General features: G+C 36.8%; 3 protein-coding genes across 4 annotated transcripts; 1 reads left to right on the top strand and 2 right to left on the bottom strand.

The window, feature by feature from the left end:
- Window positions 1–215: 215 nt before the first annotated feature.
- LOC131002648 (F-box protein CPR1-like) lies at window positions 216–2,217 on the bottom strand. 2 transcript variants are annotated; one of them, XM_057929121.1, is made up of 2 exons: window positions 2,051–2,217; window positions 216–1,713 (listed from the first exon to the last, which is right to left on the bottom strand). In XM_057929121.1, exon 2 carries the CDS (start codon window positions 1,587–1,589, stop codon window positions 459–461), a length of 1,131 nt encoding a protein of 376 aa, XP_057785104.1. In that variant the 5' UTR covers window positions 1,590–1,713; window positions 2,051–2,217; the 3' UTR covers window positions 216–458. The 2 variants fall into 2 exon arrangements, with proteins under 2 accessions (XP_057785104.1, XP_057785105.1); XM_057929122.1 differs by having other exon boundaries at window positions 216–1,676; window positions 2,051–2,206.
- Window positions 2,218–5,021: 2,804 nt separating this feature from the next.
- On the bottom strand, window positions 5,022–9,400 carry LOC131002667 (F-box/LRR-repeat protein At2g43260-like). The gene is made up of 3 exons (XM_057929138.1): window positions 9,192–9,400; window positions 6,802–6,947; window positions 5,022–5,921 (listed from the first exon to the last, which is right to left on the bottom strand). Exon 3 carries the CDS (start codon window positions 5,862–5,864, stop codon window positions 5,022–5,024), a length of 843 nt encoding a protein of 280 aa, XP_057785121.1. The 5' UTR covers window positions 5,865–5,921; window positions 6,802–6,947; window positions 9,192–9,400.
- On the top strand, window positions 5,903–18,479 carry LOC131002666 (uncharacterized). Its single transcript, XM_057929137.1, has 5 exons — window positions 5,903–5,941; window positions 17,017–17,292; window positions 17,470–17,881; window positions 18,044–18,363; window positions 18,456–18,479. The coding sequence occupies exons 1-5, from the start codon at window positions 5,903–5,905 to the stop codon at window positions 18,477–18,479; spliced, it is 1,071 nt and encodes a 356-aa protein (XP_057785120.1).
- The last annotated feature ends 13 nt before the right edge of the window (window positions 18,480–18,492 follow it).

Here is an 18,492-nt window from a genome sequence, read left to right as displayed (position 1 = left end):
TCAATAAATAGGTGTGGTGTCAATTTTATTTCTAGACCAATTTTCGGCACCAAAAAATACAATTGGCAGCCGGAGATGATACATGGAATCCGACGTGGATGAAACGATGCCAGTTTGAATCCAAAGGAAAATAATATGAATTTCCACCTTATCATTTCGCAAATCCTATCATCGTGAGAGCCAAGCAATGCCATCTTTATGGAAAAAAAAAAAAGTAGCTGAGAAACACATATATATCTCACAAGACAGTCTTTACATAATATTAGTAGACAAGGCTACATGCAAAAAATAAGATACACTGGTTTTAGATTGTTGATCTGCTACATTGCAACCAAAAAGAAAGCAGCTCGCTGCAGCACGAAGTCTGATCATATTAGAAGAACATATAGGCATATACCAATATTCAGTAAAAAGCTCATAGTCCTCTGTGAAAGTTGGTCCTAGAAGAAGCTTCGCAATTAGAATGAATTTACGTCTTCCATTCCAAAACTTTTCATCGATAGAAAGCTTGGGGTGTGGAGGATTGCATCGATACGTGAATGATTTCCACCACGAGCTTCAAACATTTTGATCTTCTTCGTAGTTTTAGTCTTGTCGGAGTAGTAGAACAGGAGGAAGTCTTCACATTCCATCAAGATGTCACCATCTTCGAAAACTTTGATAGGGAAAACAAGCACATAAGCTCCACAAAGGTCAGGATCTTTGCTGATAACGTACTCCTTTGTCCAAGATGTCTCGACCCCATATTCCCTCATCACCCAGATGACAATTTTGTCTTCAGATGAATTATCACATAAGCATAGACTACCCGCCAAAGCCGACAAGTTCCCGACAAACCCTCCCCTTGCCAAAAGAGGGGGATGAGAAAAGGTGCTGAAAAGCTCTGTTTCAAGATCAAGGCAAGAAATTTGTGATGGGGCATTTGGATCTACCACCAACCAATGAAGATTTCCATTAAGAAATATCCCAAACGTATCGTACATTAGCAGAGCACCGGGTATGATGCTTCTCCATGTTCGTGTTCCAAGAGTGTACACCTCACAATGGGACTTGGTAACTCTCAGCGAATCCTCTGTTTCTAGATCATAGTCGTAGACAATCCTCACCACCTTATGTTGGCCAGTCAATTTGGTCACTCCAAACCCATAAGCAACTATTTGTGATAAAGAGTAGACAGAGTCTAGATCTGGACGGAGCTTGATATAGTGTCGTGTTATAGGGTTGCATACATAAAGATCACAAGGTTGGTCGCCGGTCAGAAAAAGCAACCCGTTGGCCGAACCCCGTATCACTTCAGCATGAGGGAAGACAAACTTGGTGACTGAACTGTAGCGGAGATGATGGGGTTCAAGACCGAGGCTGTCTTTGAATTCAAAAATTTCATACGAGTTAGACTCCACACCAGACCGCACAACAGCCATCCCTGGGGCTGATTTAGAAAGATGAGACTTGACAAACTCGTGAGAGTCAAGTAGCTCGAGCCATGACTTGCAAACACATCTGCAACTAATAACGGCTCTAGGGGGGAGTCTTGACAGGATATCAATGGTGATTTCTAACGGTAAATTCGTGAAGAATCCTTTCCTCATTTTGAGATTGTTAAGAGGTATTTTCTGGCTTTAGTCAATAGATCGTGCTTCAGTATATTTGGTCAGAAATATCCAGGTCACCGTAGTCTGCAAATTTATCCCAAATTCTTCATCATTTCTCTACCTAAAAGAACAGACAGCAGTATTATAATGTTAATCTAAGAAATTTAACCATATGTTTGATATAATGTCAATTTCTAACAACAAATCACTTCTAGAGATAGGGCTTTCAGCAAATACCATCTTAAAATTGGGCGTAATACGTAACCCTAATCGGTTAATACAGAATCTGCAACATTTTCTCACAAAACCCAAAAAAAAAGGTAATCGAAGAAAGAATACAAGCTAAACATATAGAATCCAGAATCATATAGCTCAGACCAAATGAAAATTTTCTGAAAAATAACGTAGAAAAAATTTGAAGTAGCCGAGTTGCGAGATGTAACGAGCCGAGAACTTACCTGCTCCGCCGTGAATTACGATTGCCGATGAGTTAGGGTGGCGACGCCGCCGTGCTTCGGAATATATAACGATGGGCCGATAGGCTCAGCTATAAAATTAGTGGATAAAGAGGGGAGATATTCTCGGTGAATTCGACTTGTGTGTGTAAAACGGCTGTGACTGGTGACGGTTAGGGGAAAATTAATGTGTACATTTTCCTTTTTCATATACAAATACAAATTTCCTTTAAAAAATAAACAAATTTATACTTCCTCCATCCTGTCGAGCTTGAGGCATTTTTTTTATTATAGAATTTAAGGAGATTGTATTTAATTATTTAAGTATGTTTGTGGATTTGAAATTAAGCCATTATCTATATAATTAATAATTTTGAATTATTTTTAACTAAAAATTTAAAATTTCATAATCTAATTTTTATATTTATTTTTGACTTATTAATTTTTTTTAACTTTACATCATAAATTAAAATAATCATAAAATTTGATTATTGCTTACATTTGTCCGAATTAAAGTTTGATTCCCTCTCATATTTTGTCACAATGATTTGAAACTCAAAATTAAAGTTAAAATAAACAAACACAATGTTAAAAAAAAAAATCTGAAAACACAATTCATTTCAACAATGGTCCCAGAGATCATCTCATCACTGACCAATACCAACAACAATCATTATCAACAACCATCTTATCGGGGTAGGTTGCCTTCGCAGTGGCGATGAGAAGCCACAACATGAGTGTGGAATTAGGAGATGAAGAATGGACCCCTGATTTTATAGAAGGGTTTTCGGGCCCGTCGTTGCCTCCTCCACCACTCAAACACATCATAGCAGTGGGGGGTGGCCGGGGAACACATCATGGCGGAACTAGCGATGAAGTCGACTGAAATCGCTGAAAGGAACCGAAAATGACAGTTCAGATGCCACCAAACACCCGCAATCCCGCTGGATTTCCTCCCCCTACCACCCCAAATCCCCAGCAGCCCCGTCGCCCTCCCAAACCCTAGCCACTACCATCACCACAGAATGTTTAGCCTTTAATCTGTGATAACAAGAAAATCAGAAATTGAAGCCATCGATCTACTCGTGTGCACATAGCGAGGGCTAGGGCTGCCATGGGCCAACCGGAATCGACGGTTCGACCCTCAGTCGGCCCGGTGGTCAACGGACCGCCAAACTTGAAAGGCTGGTTTAGGTTCACGGAAATTCGACCCTTGGCCTGCCGGTTCCGGCGCGGCATATATATATATGGAAAGGCTAAACTAAGAGCATTTCTTAAGATATAAAATAAGAATCATTTTCAGCCCTTAGATTATCAAGATCTACGGTTGATTCGTAATCCTGTTGGATGGATTTATGGTCCTGAATTCGAATCCCAAAGGTAGTAAAAAATTATTTTTCACAATTCATACCTTTATACATTGAATTCATACGTGTTCTACATAAAATTCATACATTAAAAATTACTCTTATTTCTTATTTTAAGATGTGCTCTCACGGTAGCCCACCCATATATATATATATATATATAGGGGCGCGCTCCAGTGAGACCCCCTATTTTTCATGTAACATGAGTACAATGAATAATACATATAATACTAATGAACAAAACATATATCTAATGAACAAGATGTATATACTAATGAAAAATAAAATTTAAAAAATTCGTAATGAATAAGACATATATACTGATGAACAGGGCCGTATATACTGATGAACAATGCAGTATATACTGATGAATAACAAAATTTAAAATATTCTGCTCCCTCCAGGATTCGAACTCTGTGAAAAAAATCACCCTCCAGATACAATATCAGCCATAGGATTGATAAAATAAATGCACCAGATCATGCCCTAGATCTCACTAAAATTAGGGGGGGTCTCATTGGAGCGGCCCCCTATATATATATATATATATATATATATATATATATATATATATATATAATTCAAATTCAAATTTCTCCCTCCCAATTTTATCTATACATACCCCCCCTTCTTCCACCTTCAAACTCATCTCATTGTGTTAACAATTTTACACTCTCTTCTCTTTTACTCCTAATTTTCCTTCATTCTTTAAGTGTTATTGCTCTTGTTGAATTGCTCTTGCTCTTACTCTATAATTATTTTGCTATTCTTTTGCTTAATTGTTTTACTTTATTGTTCTTGCTTTACATTATATTACTACTAGTACTACTACTAAGTACAAAATACTATATTATACTATATATTTCAATTATACTATCACTACACTCACTTGCTCCTTTACTTTATTGTTCTTGCTTTACATTATATTACTACTAGTACTACTATTAAGTACTAAATACTATACTATACTATATATTTCAATTACACTATCACTACACTCACTTGCTCCTTTACTTTATTGTTCTTGCTTATTATTCTCTAACCTCTATTATCTATATACTCTTCTCTACGTGTTTATTTGTTATCGTGTCTTATGGTAGTGGTAACCGTGGTAAGTCTATCAATGTCGACCCCGAAGAAGATATTGATAGCACTCCCACTTCGCCCGCTTTTACTCAAAATGTTCAAGTTCCATCATCATTCTCTAGGAGTAGGTGGAAAGCGCTTGTTGAACGAGGACCTTACGGCGCACGCCGGGAGGCTGCCGATTTGGCGGGTGAAGCATATGCTAGACAACTTCAAGAAGAGGAGGATGAAGCCTATGCACGTACTTTGCATAGCGAAGAGGCGGATGAGGAAGCCGAGCAAGCACGTCACAACGTGGAGGAGAAAATCCATCCCACTAGAGGTAAGGGTAAGGGTAAGGGTAAGGGTAAATCACTTACTTCTAACATTTTCACAAAACATTTTAGGAGAGTACCCGCTCCTAAAAAGCCAAAGGATGTTCCAAATGCTCCCGAGAGGTTCATTGCCTATTGCAACTATTGCAATGCTACTTACCAATGGCAAGCGGGAGGGGGCTATGGCACCCTCTCAAGGCACATGGGTCATGGAGATACTATCCAGTGAAGATTACCATTAAGAAATACACAAGTGGCATCGGTACTATACTGGAACGGGGCACTAGATTCAACACGTCTCCAAGATCCTGTTCCAAGAGTGTGAACATGACACTCAAATATAGGAACGATCCTCCTCCCTCCAGGAGCAGTGACACGACCATGGAAAATCCGCACCACCTTATGTTGGCCAGTTATTTTGCTCGCTCCAAATCCATAAGTTGCAGGTTGAGGATAACGTGGGAAAAACAACTCAACTTCAGGACAATTGAATTGGCTTGGAAACAGATGGACTAATTCTTTAGGGCAACGAACCTCAACATACTCACGGGTAATCGGATTACATACATAATGATCTTCACTGTGAGCTTCACAGCGAGGCTTGGATAGAAAAAGCAAGCCATTAGCAGAACCCTTTATTTCTGCACTGTGAGGGAAATCAAAATTGGTCAGTGGGCTGAAGTGATGATCGTGGCGCTCAAGATTTTGGTCATCTTCAAATTCGAAAACTATGCACAAACTTGAGTCTCTCTGTAGGATGACAGGTAGGCTGCGAGTCCTCTCTCCATATTCAGATTCAGAAATTGAGTTCGGACATGGTTTCCATGTTGGTGTCAAGACAGCCAGAGTGGGGACTGATATAGCAAGATGTGAACGGACAAACTCATCAGTCTCAAGCAGATGGAGCCATTGTTTGCAAACACACTTGTATTGTACAATGGTTCGAATGGGAAGGCTTGAAAGGATACTGGTGATGATTTGTGATGGTAGATATGTGAGGAAATCTTGTTTCCTTTGTCGTTTCATTTCTGGATAGAGGGCTTCTGGCATACACCACTTGAGACTTCTTATCCTCTATGATTTAAACGATGGGCACAGAGAGGCTTCCTGTGGATGATTCAACCAAGGTCTCGACTTAAGAAATTTTACTACAAGAAACTGATCCCATAAGTGGGATTCACAACATTCTCAAAATTTTCCAGCTAAAGTTATCCAATATGCACGCTAAAACGACGTCATTTTACCTATTAAACAACATTATTTTATTCTTAAAAAAATTGGGGATGTTATAAAGAAAGTGTTATAACTGCAATGTAGTAAACATTGTGTTACTTTGGGATTGTGTAAGAGGGATCTACTGGCTTCAGTCCATAGAATGTGCTTCAGAATAAATTTGGTCAGAATATCCAGATCAATGTAATCTGCAAATTTATCCCAACTTCATCATTTATCTACCATAAAGAACAGACAACATTATTAGAATGTTAATCTAAGAAGTTCAACCTTACGTTTGATATTATAGCAGAGTTCAACTGGAACTTCCAACACCAGAACACTTCTAGAGTATGAATTTTGGCAAAAACTGAATCATAATTTGGCGTAATAAGTAACCCTAAAAAAGCTTTTTTCATTCTTTTTACAATTCTCGCTTTCTTTCCTCTTCTTCTTCTTTTTTTTTGCTTTTACATTCTTGTTGAACATATTTAGCCACTGTTGCTTTTGATTTGGTAAGAAATAAGAAAAACGAATCATATGAAATTCAGTGTATATTAATTAATGCTATAAATCAATTTTCTTTTCCTGGTAGCAAATAAAATGGATAAAAAATTATGCTTTCATATTTTTTAGTAAAATAAAATCAAATTATGTACTATGTCAAAGTCGCAAAGAATAATTATGTACTTAGTTTCCACAAACAAATGACATGAATTATTAACCAGAGGGAGAGGGAGATACATATAGAAAAAACTTGAAATCGGGAGGGTACCAGAGTATGATATGAGCTGCTTTATGTGAAATGCGCGTTCGTAGGTTCGCTTGATCATGGCATAGCTGGTGTTCTCCTTCAGAGTATTCCTCAATATGTGCTGCTAAGGGGACAGGAGCTACTGTAGCTACGGGTCAGGTTGACATCTGCCCCAGAACGGAACAATCCACTATATTAATTAGCTTGTGCATGTTGTAACAAAAGAAATAATGGTAATCGAATATAAATCTTTCCCATCCACTTAGCATCTGGACAAAGTTCACATTACGATCACAAACACCCAACACATTTACAAAAACGAATCCTTTTCTATTTCTATAGCAAGGGACATCAGAGGTATCGTAACTGATATATACATATCATCTAAAGCACCTAAGCATCCCTAAAAAACAAATCCTATATAATTAGCATGTACTATCACAGACTTAGTAAATTAATTGCATAATAGCTAGCATTAGTATAAGTACCTTAAAAGGTTTCCATTGTTCAATAGTTTCATCTTTAGGCACGGGCATTGGGGTTACTAACAAGAGATGATGGAGCCCGCAATAAAACATATAATACTAAATAAAAAAACTACGACTTATGGTGTTTCCGGAACGTCTAAAATCAAACTTCACAATGAGGTTCTTAGTGTGGTGTGCTAAGATTACCAAAAAAGAGGCAACTTTCCCCTCAACTCCAACATGTTTGGTTGGCACTAAACCTCCAACGTGTTTTAAAAGTTAGCATTGCTATAACTCGATTCAAATACTCAACTTTTTTAGGGATCTTGTCAATAATGTTATACTTAAGCGCCGCCTACTAAATGCTCTTGTACTAGGTAAAATGTGTTTATAATGGTGGTGACCCATCATCATAAGAACAAGAAGGTATCCGCGTATAAGGAGAAGGGTTATAATAACTAAAATAGTCTTGCATCTTCTATCATCCATGACATGTGTTTTGCAGTTTTCACAACATAGTACAATTCAACATCAAATAAGAGCATGAATAATTTAACAAACCAGCAGCATCATTCACAAGAATGTCTATTAAAGCTAGCATGATATGCAATAATTATTGAAGCATGAACATTGGTGAAATTAATGAAACAGAACATGACCATAAATGAAATGCAATCTGTAGAATCTAAACAAAACATGTACAAACATTTGTGCTGCTATGCATGCTATTTTATCATTTTACATATGTTTGCTACTAATCTCATCATCAAGAACTAGCAAACTAATTGTTTTAAGTTACATTTCAAATACTTGTTGTAAAAATTGGTATATAGTGCATGTATAGCGCCATAACTATAAACAACGTGAGAATATGGACCACCCTACAAAAACCACCATCCCGATGTGCCGCAAACATAATTCACACACAACACATAGGGCATTACCCCAGAGTCAGTTATATAATCTTCTACCATGTGATGCATTTTTTTCCCTAGCTCCCAGATACATTTTGTATCTGGAGCAGCCTCTTGTTTAACTGCATTAATGGATGTGATATTGTGTTGAACCAACCCGACTCAACTTAAACAAGAGGGCAGCATTTGCTTCAAGCATCTCGAAATAAAATAGCATGAGTTGCAGTTTATTCACAAACTCTACTGGAGACAATATACATATAGACTCTATAGTTTTACAGGATAATATAAAGAATGAGGACAAGTAACATTGAGAACAACTTACAAGATTGGCATTTTGATATTAACTTATGTTACTATAGTTACCTAGAGGCCATTTCAAAATAAACTATCAGTAAGCATTTTGGACAACAAACACATTTCATTGGTGGCACAGACCTCTGTATTAAGCACAATCATACAACAATAAATAACAAATTACCCAATATATGACAACAGCCACAGTAAATAACACATTACATGTCTCCACTGATTTATTTTTCAGCTTTCCCCAAATCCAAATTTCCAAACACAGACTGCTGTTACAATTTTTGAGTACTGGAACAACCACCATGTAGCTTAACAACCATAGTCGACTACTACACTACAAGCTACAAAAACATCCATTAACAACAATGACACGATTTAACAGAACACAAAGGCGACAAAAATCCAATAAGCTGCACAAGAATTACTAACAGATACACGAAGCTCTTTTTGCTTACATTTTCATACATACAATGTTCAACTATTAAATACGCAAATTCGCGAAATCAAAACTGTGACAGCTAAACACGTAATCAACAATAAAATTTTGTGGAGTTAACTGGATGAGAGAGAGAGAGAGAGAGGGTGTAGGCGAGACGAATGGTTTTGTTTTGGAGAAAAATCACAAAAGTACCCTGCCAACGAAAATTGAATCTATCTTTCACAATGCCGTGACACTAGCAATTAATTTCACCTACCTAGAAAGCTTGAGATGCAAGCATACCGGTTCCTCGATAGTGGCGAAAGTGCGGGAAATTAGTGAGATGATCTTTCACCGAAGAAGCAACTTTGATCCTGTTCGCGGCGAGCTCGCTACCATGGCGGAATTGGGTGACTAAACTGGCGGAGAAACCCCAATTGATGGATGTTTTGTGGCAGGAGAAGATCAGAAATCGATGGGTAATGTGGAAGGATAGATCAAATTTGCAAGAAGTGTGTTTTAAATAAATTTAATTAAGTTCCCAAGGGACACCAAACGGTGTGACCTCCTGTGTGTGAACAGTGAGGTCCCGGGTTCAAACTCCACTGCTCTCCCTCCCCAACTCCCCCAAGTCAAAAATTTAAAAAAAAAAATTAATTAAAATAATATAAATGAAAATTGAAAAAAAATTAGTATATATTAAAAGAGAAGTGGGTGGAAATAAATTTAATTTGAAGAGTAAAATTGGAATTGAACAAAAATGCATGATCTACCCTAAACCAAACTGCCGAAATTTTCAATTTAGAAAGAAAAAAAAACTGCTCAAAGTTTAATGTCACAATTGTTCTTCCTTTTCTTCTCATTTTATTTTCATTAAATTATATTTTGGATAAAATATGAAATATACATCTTCGTGAAATGTCATGAAATTACCTTTAATTTGATACATATATATATATATGGAGTATTTAGTATGTAAAAAATATATTTAAGATGAACAAGCTATCATAATTTAAAATTTACATAATAAATAATTTATATTTTGAGTAGTGATATTTTTCTTAAAATTTGAAACTGCATTTTAACGTGTTCTATCAAAAGAAAATTTTCATTCATGCATGAAATGAAGTAGGATGATTTTACGCTTTTTAAATTTTATTTTTATTAATAATTGTATTTTAAAGTTTTTAAATTATGTATTTATATTTATTTTTGAAAAAGATGTGGAGTGTGTAATTTTTTTCTTCATTTTTTACACAAAACACAATTTTATAGTAGATGTAAATGTAATTATAGAATTACATTCAATGCATAGACGTAATTATAACAATTGTACATTGAGATTTATGAAATTTAAAATTTGGTATGACTTAAGTTGCTTTTCGAGTTTACGGCTACAACCTCCCTAATATTTTATCTATAATTTATTTATTGATAGTTATATCTTTCTTTTCAACTTTAGGGCATCTCAAATGGTACACCAAATCTCATTTTGGTGTACCAAAATCTATTAGTGTATCAGAAAGTAAATACTTATATTAACATAAGCATACATTTGTGCGAACAAATGTATATCTTATGCTTATAAAAAGTAAATATTCCTATTAGGGTTTAAGATTTAGTATTCAGGGTTTAGGGTTTATGTTAGGTCTCGGGGGGTCTCGAATAGGTGTATGGGGGGAGGAATACACCTATGGGCTATTTTTCTTTTCCTCAAAGTGAGGGATCTCAAGATAGAGATCTAAACGAAACTTTACACGCAAACAGTGACGCATGTTGACTGAAAACAGTTTTGACCAAACAGGGTTGACGACTGATACTGAAAGCTCTTCAGTAAGGAGTTATCAGTTAAGTTGATGGAACTTAACTGATGCACTTATGGGCTTCAGTCGAGTTTGCTAAAACAGAGATGATAACACTCTTCCTGACTATCAAAAGATAGATCAGTCAGACTGATATCATACGCAGCGGAAATTAAACTTAGTTTTGCAATAGCCTCGATTGAGCACGTTGTTAGTCTTAGGTTTCTCTTTGCAGTTATTCAGTATTCAGTTTATCAATTGAAACAACACAGGTAGGAAAGTAAAACTGAAAGCTGTAAACAACACATAGACTTTTACGTGGTTCGGAAAAACCCTTTCCTACATCCACGGTCGGTTGATCAGACCAACAATCCACTCCGCAAGTGCTTAACAGGTGCACTGCAAACCAAACTGTGTGCTTGCCGGGTGCACACAACCGTACCACTGAAGAAACCCTTCTTCAGTACCCACACTTCACTCGTGTCGGATTTCTCTTGCTTAGCACAACCCGCGCTAAGACTCTTAGAGTCAGAGTACCTTCCTGAACTCCGAATCACTCAAACACTCAAATCTTTCTGTCTGAAAGGAGGTTTGAACGGCTGCCAACTATACTGCAAAGAACAAGTTCTTTGGAGCAAATTTGACCTTAGCTTCTGGGTAAACAGAGGTTTGTCTAAGGTCTAAGAGAATGTGTGTAATCAGCAGTGACTGATTTTGGCTTTGGAATTCTCTTCTTCGATTCAAGCTTTGGAGAGGTTAAGCTTTAGGCTGAGTAGCGATTTTGGCAGAGCTTCAGCTTATGTCGTTGAATCGGTGAAGATTGAAGTGATCCTCGAGCGCTATTTGTAGGAGAACTCTTGAATAGATCCGTTGGCGTAGAACATCCTCAAGATTTCTTCCGTTGGAGAGCAATTCGAATTTGGGCTGAGGCTTCAATCTTCGAGGTTCCTTGTCTGGTGGAAACGGCTCTCTTGAGGGACAGGAGATGTGACGTCTCTGAAAAAGTATCCACCAAATAGGAATGACCTCTGCAGAGATAAGATCCTGAGATCTCTGCATTTAATGCGGCTGTACTTTTGTGAGTACGTGGCTTCCTTTGAACGTTGGAAGATCAGTCCGAGGAAGAATGTTCAATTGATACTTGACTTTAGTATCAGTCCGCTGAGTCCACGTGGCACGCATTAAGTAATCAGTTCCGAACTGATTCTTCAACTGATACTTTAGTTGGTATCTTCAGTCTTCAGTCTTCAGTCCTTCGTCCTTCAGTCTTCAGTCTTCAGAACCGCAAACTAAACTAGAAACGAACTCTAACACTTGAGTTCAAAACTGTTCTAGTCTATTACAATTACGACCTATGGATTTTGGTATCATCAAAACAAGGATTATGATATTCCACAAGGTTCCCAACAGTTTAGTTTTCAAGGTTTAAGATTTAGTTTATATAATCAGGATTTAGGTTTTAGTTTTCAGGTTTAGAGTTTAGTTTTCAAGGTTTAGGATTTAGTTTATATAATACTTTATATTGAATGAAGATAAATACTTATATTAATATAAGTATACATTTGTGCTAAGAAAAGTACATTTTATACTTATTAAAAGTAATTATAATCTTAATAAAAAAATTATTATTCATAAGAAGAAATGTAATATTTCAAAATTATTACTTTTTTCACGAAAATAGTTAATTTTATTCATGAAAACTTATAATTTTAATTATTTGGTTAAGTAATTATGATTGTAAGGAAAAATAACCATTGATATGAGTAAAGGTGTGAAAAAAGAATGTAAAAAATAGGAAAAAGTAAAAAAAAAATGTTGAAAATAAAAAATTAAAGGAGAAAAAAAGCAAAAAGGAAGAAGAAACAAAAAAGCAAAAAATGAACAAATAAAAGGAATAAAAAAAGAAGCAAAAGAAAATGAAAATGGAAAAAAAAATGTGGGGGAAAGAGGTTTCGAACTCTTGACCTTTGAGAAGACAAAGGGGAGCACCAACCACTACAACACATGATAATTTGGATTTTATTCAGCGAATCTACTATATAAAAGACAACCTGTAATATAAATGTGCACCGCCGCATAACATGCGGCGGTCGCACACAAGACCAACTCAACTATTAGAAAGCTTCTCCTTCTTTTACTCATCTTTTGGACCTAAGTGTTTTGGTCCTCACTAGTTTTGACTGAAGCAGCAAAGACTGAAGATCAGCTGATTAAAGATCGAAGACTGAAGGCAGTTTTAATGAAGCATATTGAACAAACCAACCGAAGGACGCACCCTAACTGAAAGTCATCAGTCACCAGTCAGAGATACTCAAGCAATTCATGTCATCATCAAACTGAAATACCAGTCGACTATCTGCATCGGACTGAAGTAAAGAGTATCGATTAGACACGCCGCATTAAATGCTCTAGTACAACAACATTAAATGTCGAAGATTTGAAGATCGTCCTTGCAAGTACCAGAGCTTCTCTTTTAGTGTAAAAGCTGCAAAAGCGCCATACTCCGATGACAAGACACTCAAATATTTACAACATGGAGTATCTGAAGATTGTCACCTCAGCCCAAGAAGTGACATCCTATCACGACGGTAGAAATCCTGAAGACCATCTCTCTAATGGATCTATTCAAGACTTCGCCTATAAATAGAGCTTGAGAAACGCCTTCAATCTTTACCGATTTGAAGACATACGCTGAAGCTCTGTCAAATTTACGAGCCAGCATTTTCTTAGATAGAATTTTGAATCGAAGAAGAGAGCAATTAATTGTCGTAAAATCAGTCTAGTTGATTACCTAAACTCTCTTAGATTACTAATCATTTCTTATTTTATTTTTAGCCTAGAATAAATTACTTGAGAGCCTGTTCTCAGTAGTCTTAGTTGGAAGAGCCCAAACCCCTTTTCAACCGAGAGAAAAGAGTATTTGAGTGGTTGTTTAGTACCAGGTAAACTAAACAGATCGGTTTCTTGGCACCCGGTAAGCCAAGAGGGAGTTCAGACCAGGGTTCTGACTCCAGAGATCTTGGCGAGGCGTTGATAGGGCACGAGTGTGTCTAAGCGTGCTAAGAGTGAGCGAGAAATCCAACTCAGAGTGGGTTGGTAGGTTTGTTGTGCACCTATATGCATTAGCTCAGAGTGTTTGTCAAACTAATCATCTGGCAGTGGAGTAGGAATGTTGTTTCCGAACCACGTAAAAATCCTTGTGTTCTTAATCTGCTTTCAGTTATTTCTTTATCTGTGCTAAAACTATTTTCAATTGAACTTACTTAACTGAAAAGTGCAACTAAGGATTTACAAGTGATAAACCCTTTTCTAAAGGCTATTCGCATTGAGTTTAAATTTCGCTGCTGAGTTATTTGTCTAACTGACTATTCAACTGATAGTCACATAGATCAATAACTCTACTCTGTTTACAAACTCTAGACTGAAGCCTTACGTGGACATCAGTTAAAGCTCAGTGCTCAACTGATGTCAAATTTACTGAAGTTTTTCAGTATCAGTCTACAACTATTTTCCAACTGAAATTTGGTTAAGTTTGTTTTGGGTTTTGTGAAAAATAGCCTACGGGTGTATTCTCCCCCCCCCCCTCATACACCTGTTCAGTTAACCCTCCGGGACCCAACAGTAGGTCATCGAAATTCGACCGAAATTCACTTCACATTATAAATTATAAATATGAAATTAAAAATAAATCAACCTACGATTTATAGAATTATAAATATAATTTATTTCTATGTAATAGCATTTGATAATTTATTGAAGAAAGTTTTATAAGATAATTAAAATTATAATAGAAAAAATATGTTAGAGAGCATGCATGTTTATTTGTTTTTTTTAACTCATATGTTTAAAAGTCTATATACGTATAACTGTCACATACTCAATATATTGAAAAATAATTTTTCTATGCGTGCTAATCTCAAACTGATCATATAACAATACCTACTAAATAGTTGATTTGGTTTAAATTTATATATTTTTATATATAATTATTGGTTATGCGTCTCAAAAAAAATGTGAACATTTATAAGCACACATTAACAATAAATACTATAAATAACAAAAAAAAGGAAATTATCATGGGCATGTTGATTAATATTAAAATCGATTAAGAATTATATACTTTTACATGTCACAAATAAAATTAAAAAATTTATTTTTACTACCCATATCTCAAACCCATGTATTTATTATACTCACTAATTTCCCAAACACCAAAAAAAAAAAAAATAATCATTTTACTTAGGTTTTCTGTAGATAAAGTCTCATGATAATCGATGTGTAATTTCAAATTTGATTAACTACGTGAGGAAAAGAATGGAAGAACACGAGGATTAGGGTGTTGACTAGCTACATGGATATCTTGGTGGGTATCAAACTTAAATATTATTTCCTCAATTTTATCTGCATAATCCTTTTACTACATTGTTTTGAACATGAGGATTAGAGTGTTGACTAGCTACATGGATATCTTGGTGGGTATCAAACTTAAATATTATTTCCTCAATTTTATCTGCATAATCTTTTTAGAGGCGAAATTTAAAGTGTCCTTTCTCTTATCAATAATTTGAAAAATGCCCTCTCTTACTATACCAAGCACTACATGCCCTAAATAAGTGAAGAACCGAAAATGCCCTTTGAATGTGATGGATGTGCATTGTTTTCCGCAAAAGTTCTTACACATCTATGACAAAAGTTGTTAAAGTGTAAGAAAAACATCAATTCATCAATTTAAACATTGAAATCGGTCAAATATGTGTTGGAACATGTGAAATACTGACAGAGAAGTTAATATTTATTTATTTTTGAATTAAAATCGAAGGTTTTACAAGTAAATCGTAGGCTAATTAATCAATGGAAAATAAATACTAAAAATTAACACAATCGATATTAGCACTCAAAACACACATTGGAAAAAAAAAAACAAGCGTCCGACCGGGAAAAACAAGTGTCCGACCGGACACAAGGTTTCACCGGGCGGACACATATATGTTCCGGTCGGATAGATGTTTTTTTGGTTCCTATGTGTGTTTTGAGTGCTAATATGGATTGTGTTAATTTTTTGTATTTATATTCCATCGATTAATTAGCCTTCAATTAAGGGACATAATTTTTTTTTTTTTTTAAATTGATGATAAACGACAAATATGATGTGAAATAGCTTTGTCAGTAAAGTATTCATGTCAAACACTCTAATTTGAAAGAAAATCACGTGAAATGAAGGAATCTTTGTTGTTTATATATGAGTGAATTCTCTCATTCTCTCATCCTCTCATCCGAACACTCAAAGTGAAAAAACACTCAAACTCATTAGAAATTCTAATATTTTCCAAGTGGTGAAGCTATTATTTGTGAATTCTCTCATCCGAACGTTTAAAGGTATGTCATTTTACGTTTGAAATGTAATTTAAGTTGGTTATTGTTTATTTTCAATGTTTTGTTTGATCCTATATGCTTATGTGAATTATTAGCATATTATAGCATACTATGATTTAAAGCCACGTTTGAAGGAAATACATGTGAATTAGAGCAAATTCTATCATGTTTTAAAGTATTAATTAGTAATTATTAGTTGCATTTTAGTTCTATACATATATATTGCTACATAACTCATGTTATTATGCTCGAAAATTATGTATCCGCCCGGACAAGTGTCCTTGATAATGTGTCCGGCCGTGTGTAATTATATATCATGTAATACACGGCCGGACACATTTCCTCGGCTACTTCCCCGGGCGGATAGATGTTTTTCGAGTGTATTAACATGTTATATGTTGTATTTTAACATTGTATTCCATTTACATCATATATTTATTTATTTATTATTTTTTCTGTAGATGAATGAATATGGGAGATACTTTGTGGTTAATTATGGAGGTGCCTTCAATGGTTATGAGTACATCGGCGGCTCTTCTAAGAATTTGCATATTTTCAGAGACACAATGGCCAGTACGGTGTACATGATAAATTACCTGATGATGGAGAATTTATTGAGCACTAATTACAGCTTGTATTATTTGACGAAGAGATTAAATGGCAGGGTATACAGTAAAAATATTATTGCCGATGACAATGATTTGCTTCAGTTGCTGGCGTCGCAGCCACATTTTCCTGAGATTTATGTTGTTGAAGACGATTACAGTGGAGGAGTGTATGTTCCTTCGTTCGATCTCCCTCAATCTTCCGGGTATGGAGGTGAATCCAGTGCAACATTCGAAAGTGGGGACGGATTGGAAGCAATCCAAAGATATGCTTATTTAGACCTATCAGCCGGAGATTCACCGGCGCAACAAAGTGTTGAACCGTCGGTCACTTGGGGTAATGATCAGTCAACGGGTTGGCCTTCATGGGATGAGCCAAATCCGTACCAGTACGATCGCCTAATAACTGATCGTTGTTGGGGTCCAGCTGATGATCAATATACGTACGAGCCTCAGTTCGTGGAGGATGCTGGTAATGTAGATGAAGATTATGTTCCATCGTCTGAAGCCGAGACTGATACAAGCGCCTCTGAAGACTTGTCGGAGCCAGAGAACGTGAGAAGGGCGGGGATTGAATATGCAGGTTGGCAGAATTTGCAGATCGACGAGGATGATGACGAACAGGTTCCTGGAGCAGATGAACTAACTAATTGGTTAGTTCCGGTTATCTCGTTGGACGCCGCAGCGGCAGTTGTGGATATTGAAGATTATCAGCTATTGCCTCGGGAGTTGTCAAAGAATATGTATTTCAATAGCAAAGATGATCTGATCGTTGCAATCGGTCTGTGGAACATGAAGCAGGGCAAGGAATTTTCTGTCAGCAAATCAGACAGCAGACGAGTCTATGTCAAATGCAAGCATTCAGATACGTGCCCCTTCAAGCTCCATGCATCGTCACAAGATGGAGTCATTTGGGGAGTGTATAAGTTCACCAATGAGCACTCATGCGACGGTGAGCTAGGGCGCGTAGCGCGAATAAAGGCCCCCGCAAAAGTCGTCGCAGCATATTTAGCACAGAAGATACACGACGATTGCGAGATCTTGAAGCCGAAGGCCATCCAGCTGGAGCTGCGACGTGAGTTTGGCGTACAGATCAAGTACGATGTTGCATTGCGAGCCCGTAATCGAGCCACTGAGATGGTTTATGGTCGACATGATCAGTCCTTCGAGATGCTGCCCAAGTACTTATACATGTTGAGACAATCCAATCCCGGTTCGAGGGTGGAGTGGGAAGTTGACGATGATGGCCGATTCAAACACTTATTTGTTGCTCTTGCAGCTTCGGCTACCCCTTTCATGTTCAGCTTACGGCCAGTGATTGTCGTCGATGGCACACACTTGAAGGGCAAGAATAGGGGTATTTTGTTTGTTGCAGTGACGAAGGACGGCAACGAGAGTTTGTTCCCACTCGCGTATGGTGTTGGCCCGAAAGAAAACGATGAATCGTGGAGTTATTTCATGTCACGCATTCGACGTGTTTATGGCCAAGCCGATCCACTTTTGATTGTCTCTGATCAGCATATCTCCATTGCCAATGCTATCAGAAATGAGTTACCAAATGCAACCCACGGCCTATGCTACTACCATTTGCAAAATAACCTGAAGCATTACGGTAAGGCAGTGGTCGAGGTGTATCGACAAGCTGCATTTGCGTACGAGAAGTCCGACTTCAATAGGGCTATGAACGCCCTGAAGGTTATGAAGAGAGCCGCGTACGATAAACTAATGGGGATTGGGCCGGAGAAGTGGGCTCGTTCGATGTGTCCTATGCCTGTGCGACGCTACAGTTTTATGACATCAAATGCTGCTGAAGCTTTTAATTCC

This window comes from Salvia miltiorrhiza, unplaced genomic scaffold (assembly GCF_028751815.1).
Source record: "Salvia miltiorrhiza cultivar Shanhuang (shh) unplaced genomic scaffold, IMPLAD_Smil_shh fragScaff_scaffold_173, whole genome shotgun sequence".
Taxonomy (NCBI): Eukaryota; Viridiplantae; Streptophyta; class Magnoliopsida; order Lamiales; family Lamiaceae; genus Salvia; species Salvia miltiorrhiza.
The sequence above is the reverse complement of the archived record's forward strand: the minus strand, read 5'-3'. Positions and strand labels throughout refer to the sequence as shown.

Excerpts from the sequence above, each read along its gene's own strand:
- LOC131002648 (XM_057929121.1), bottom strand. The coding sequence starts at position 1,589 with ATGAGGAAAGGATTCTTCACGAATTTACCGTTAGAAATCACCATTGAT.
- LOC131002667 (XM_057929138.1), bottom strand. The coding sequence starts at position 5,864 with ATGCCAGAAGCCCTCTATCCAGAAATGAAACGACAAAGGAAACAAGAT.
- LOC131002666 (XM_057929137.1), top strand. The coding sequence starts at position 5,903 with ATGGGCACAGAGAGGCTTCCTGTGGATGATTCAACCAAG. Across the intron at positions 5,942-17,016 it reads CTGTGGATGATTCAACCAAG|TCAACGGGTTGGCCTTCATG; the intron begins GTCTCGACTTAA and ends GGTAATGATCAG. Across the intron at positions 17,293-17,469 it reads ACGAGGATGATGACGAACAG|GGCAAGGAATTTTCTGTCAG; the intron begins GTTCCTGGAGCA and ends AACATGAAGCAG.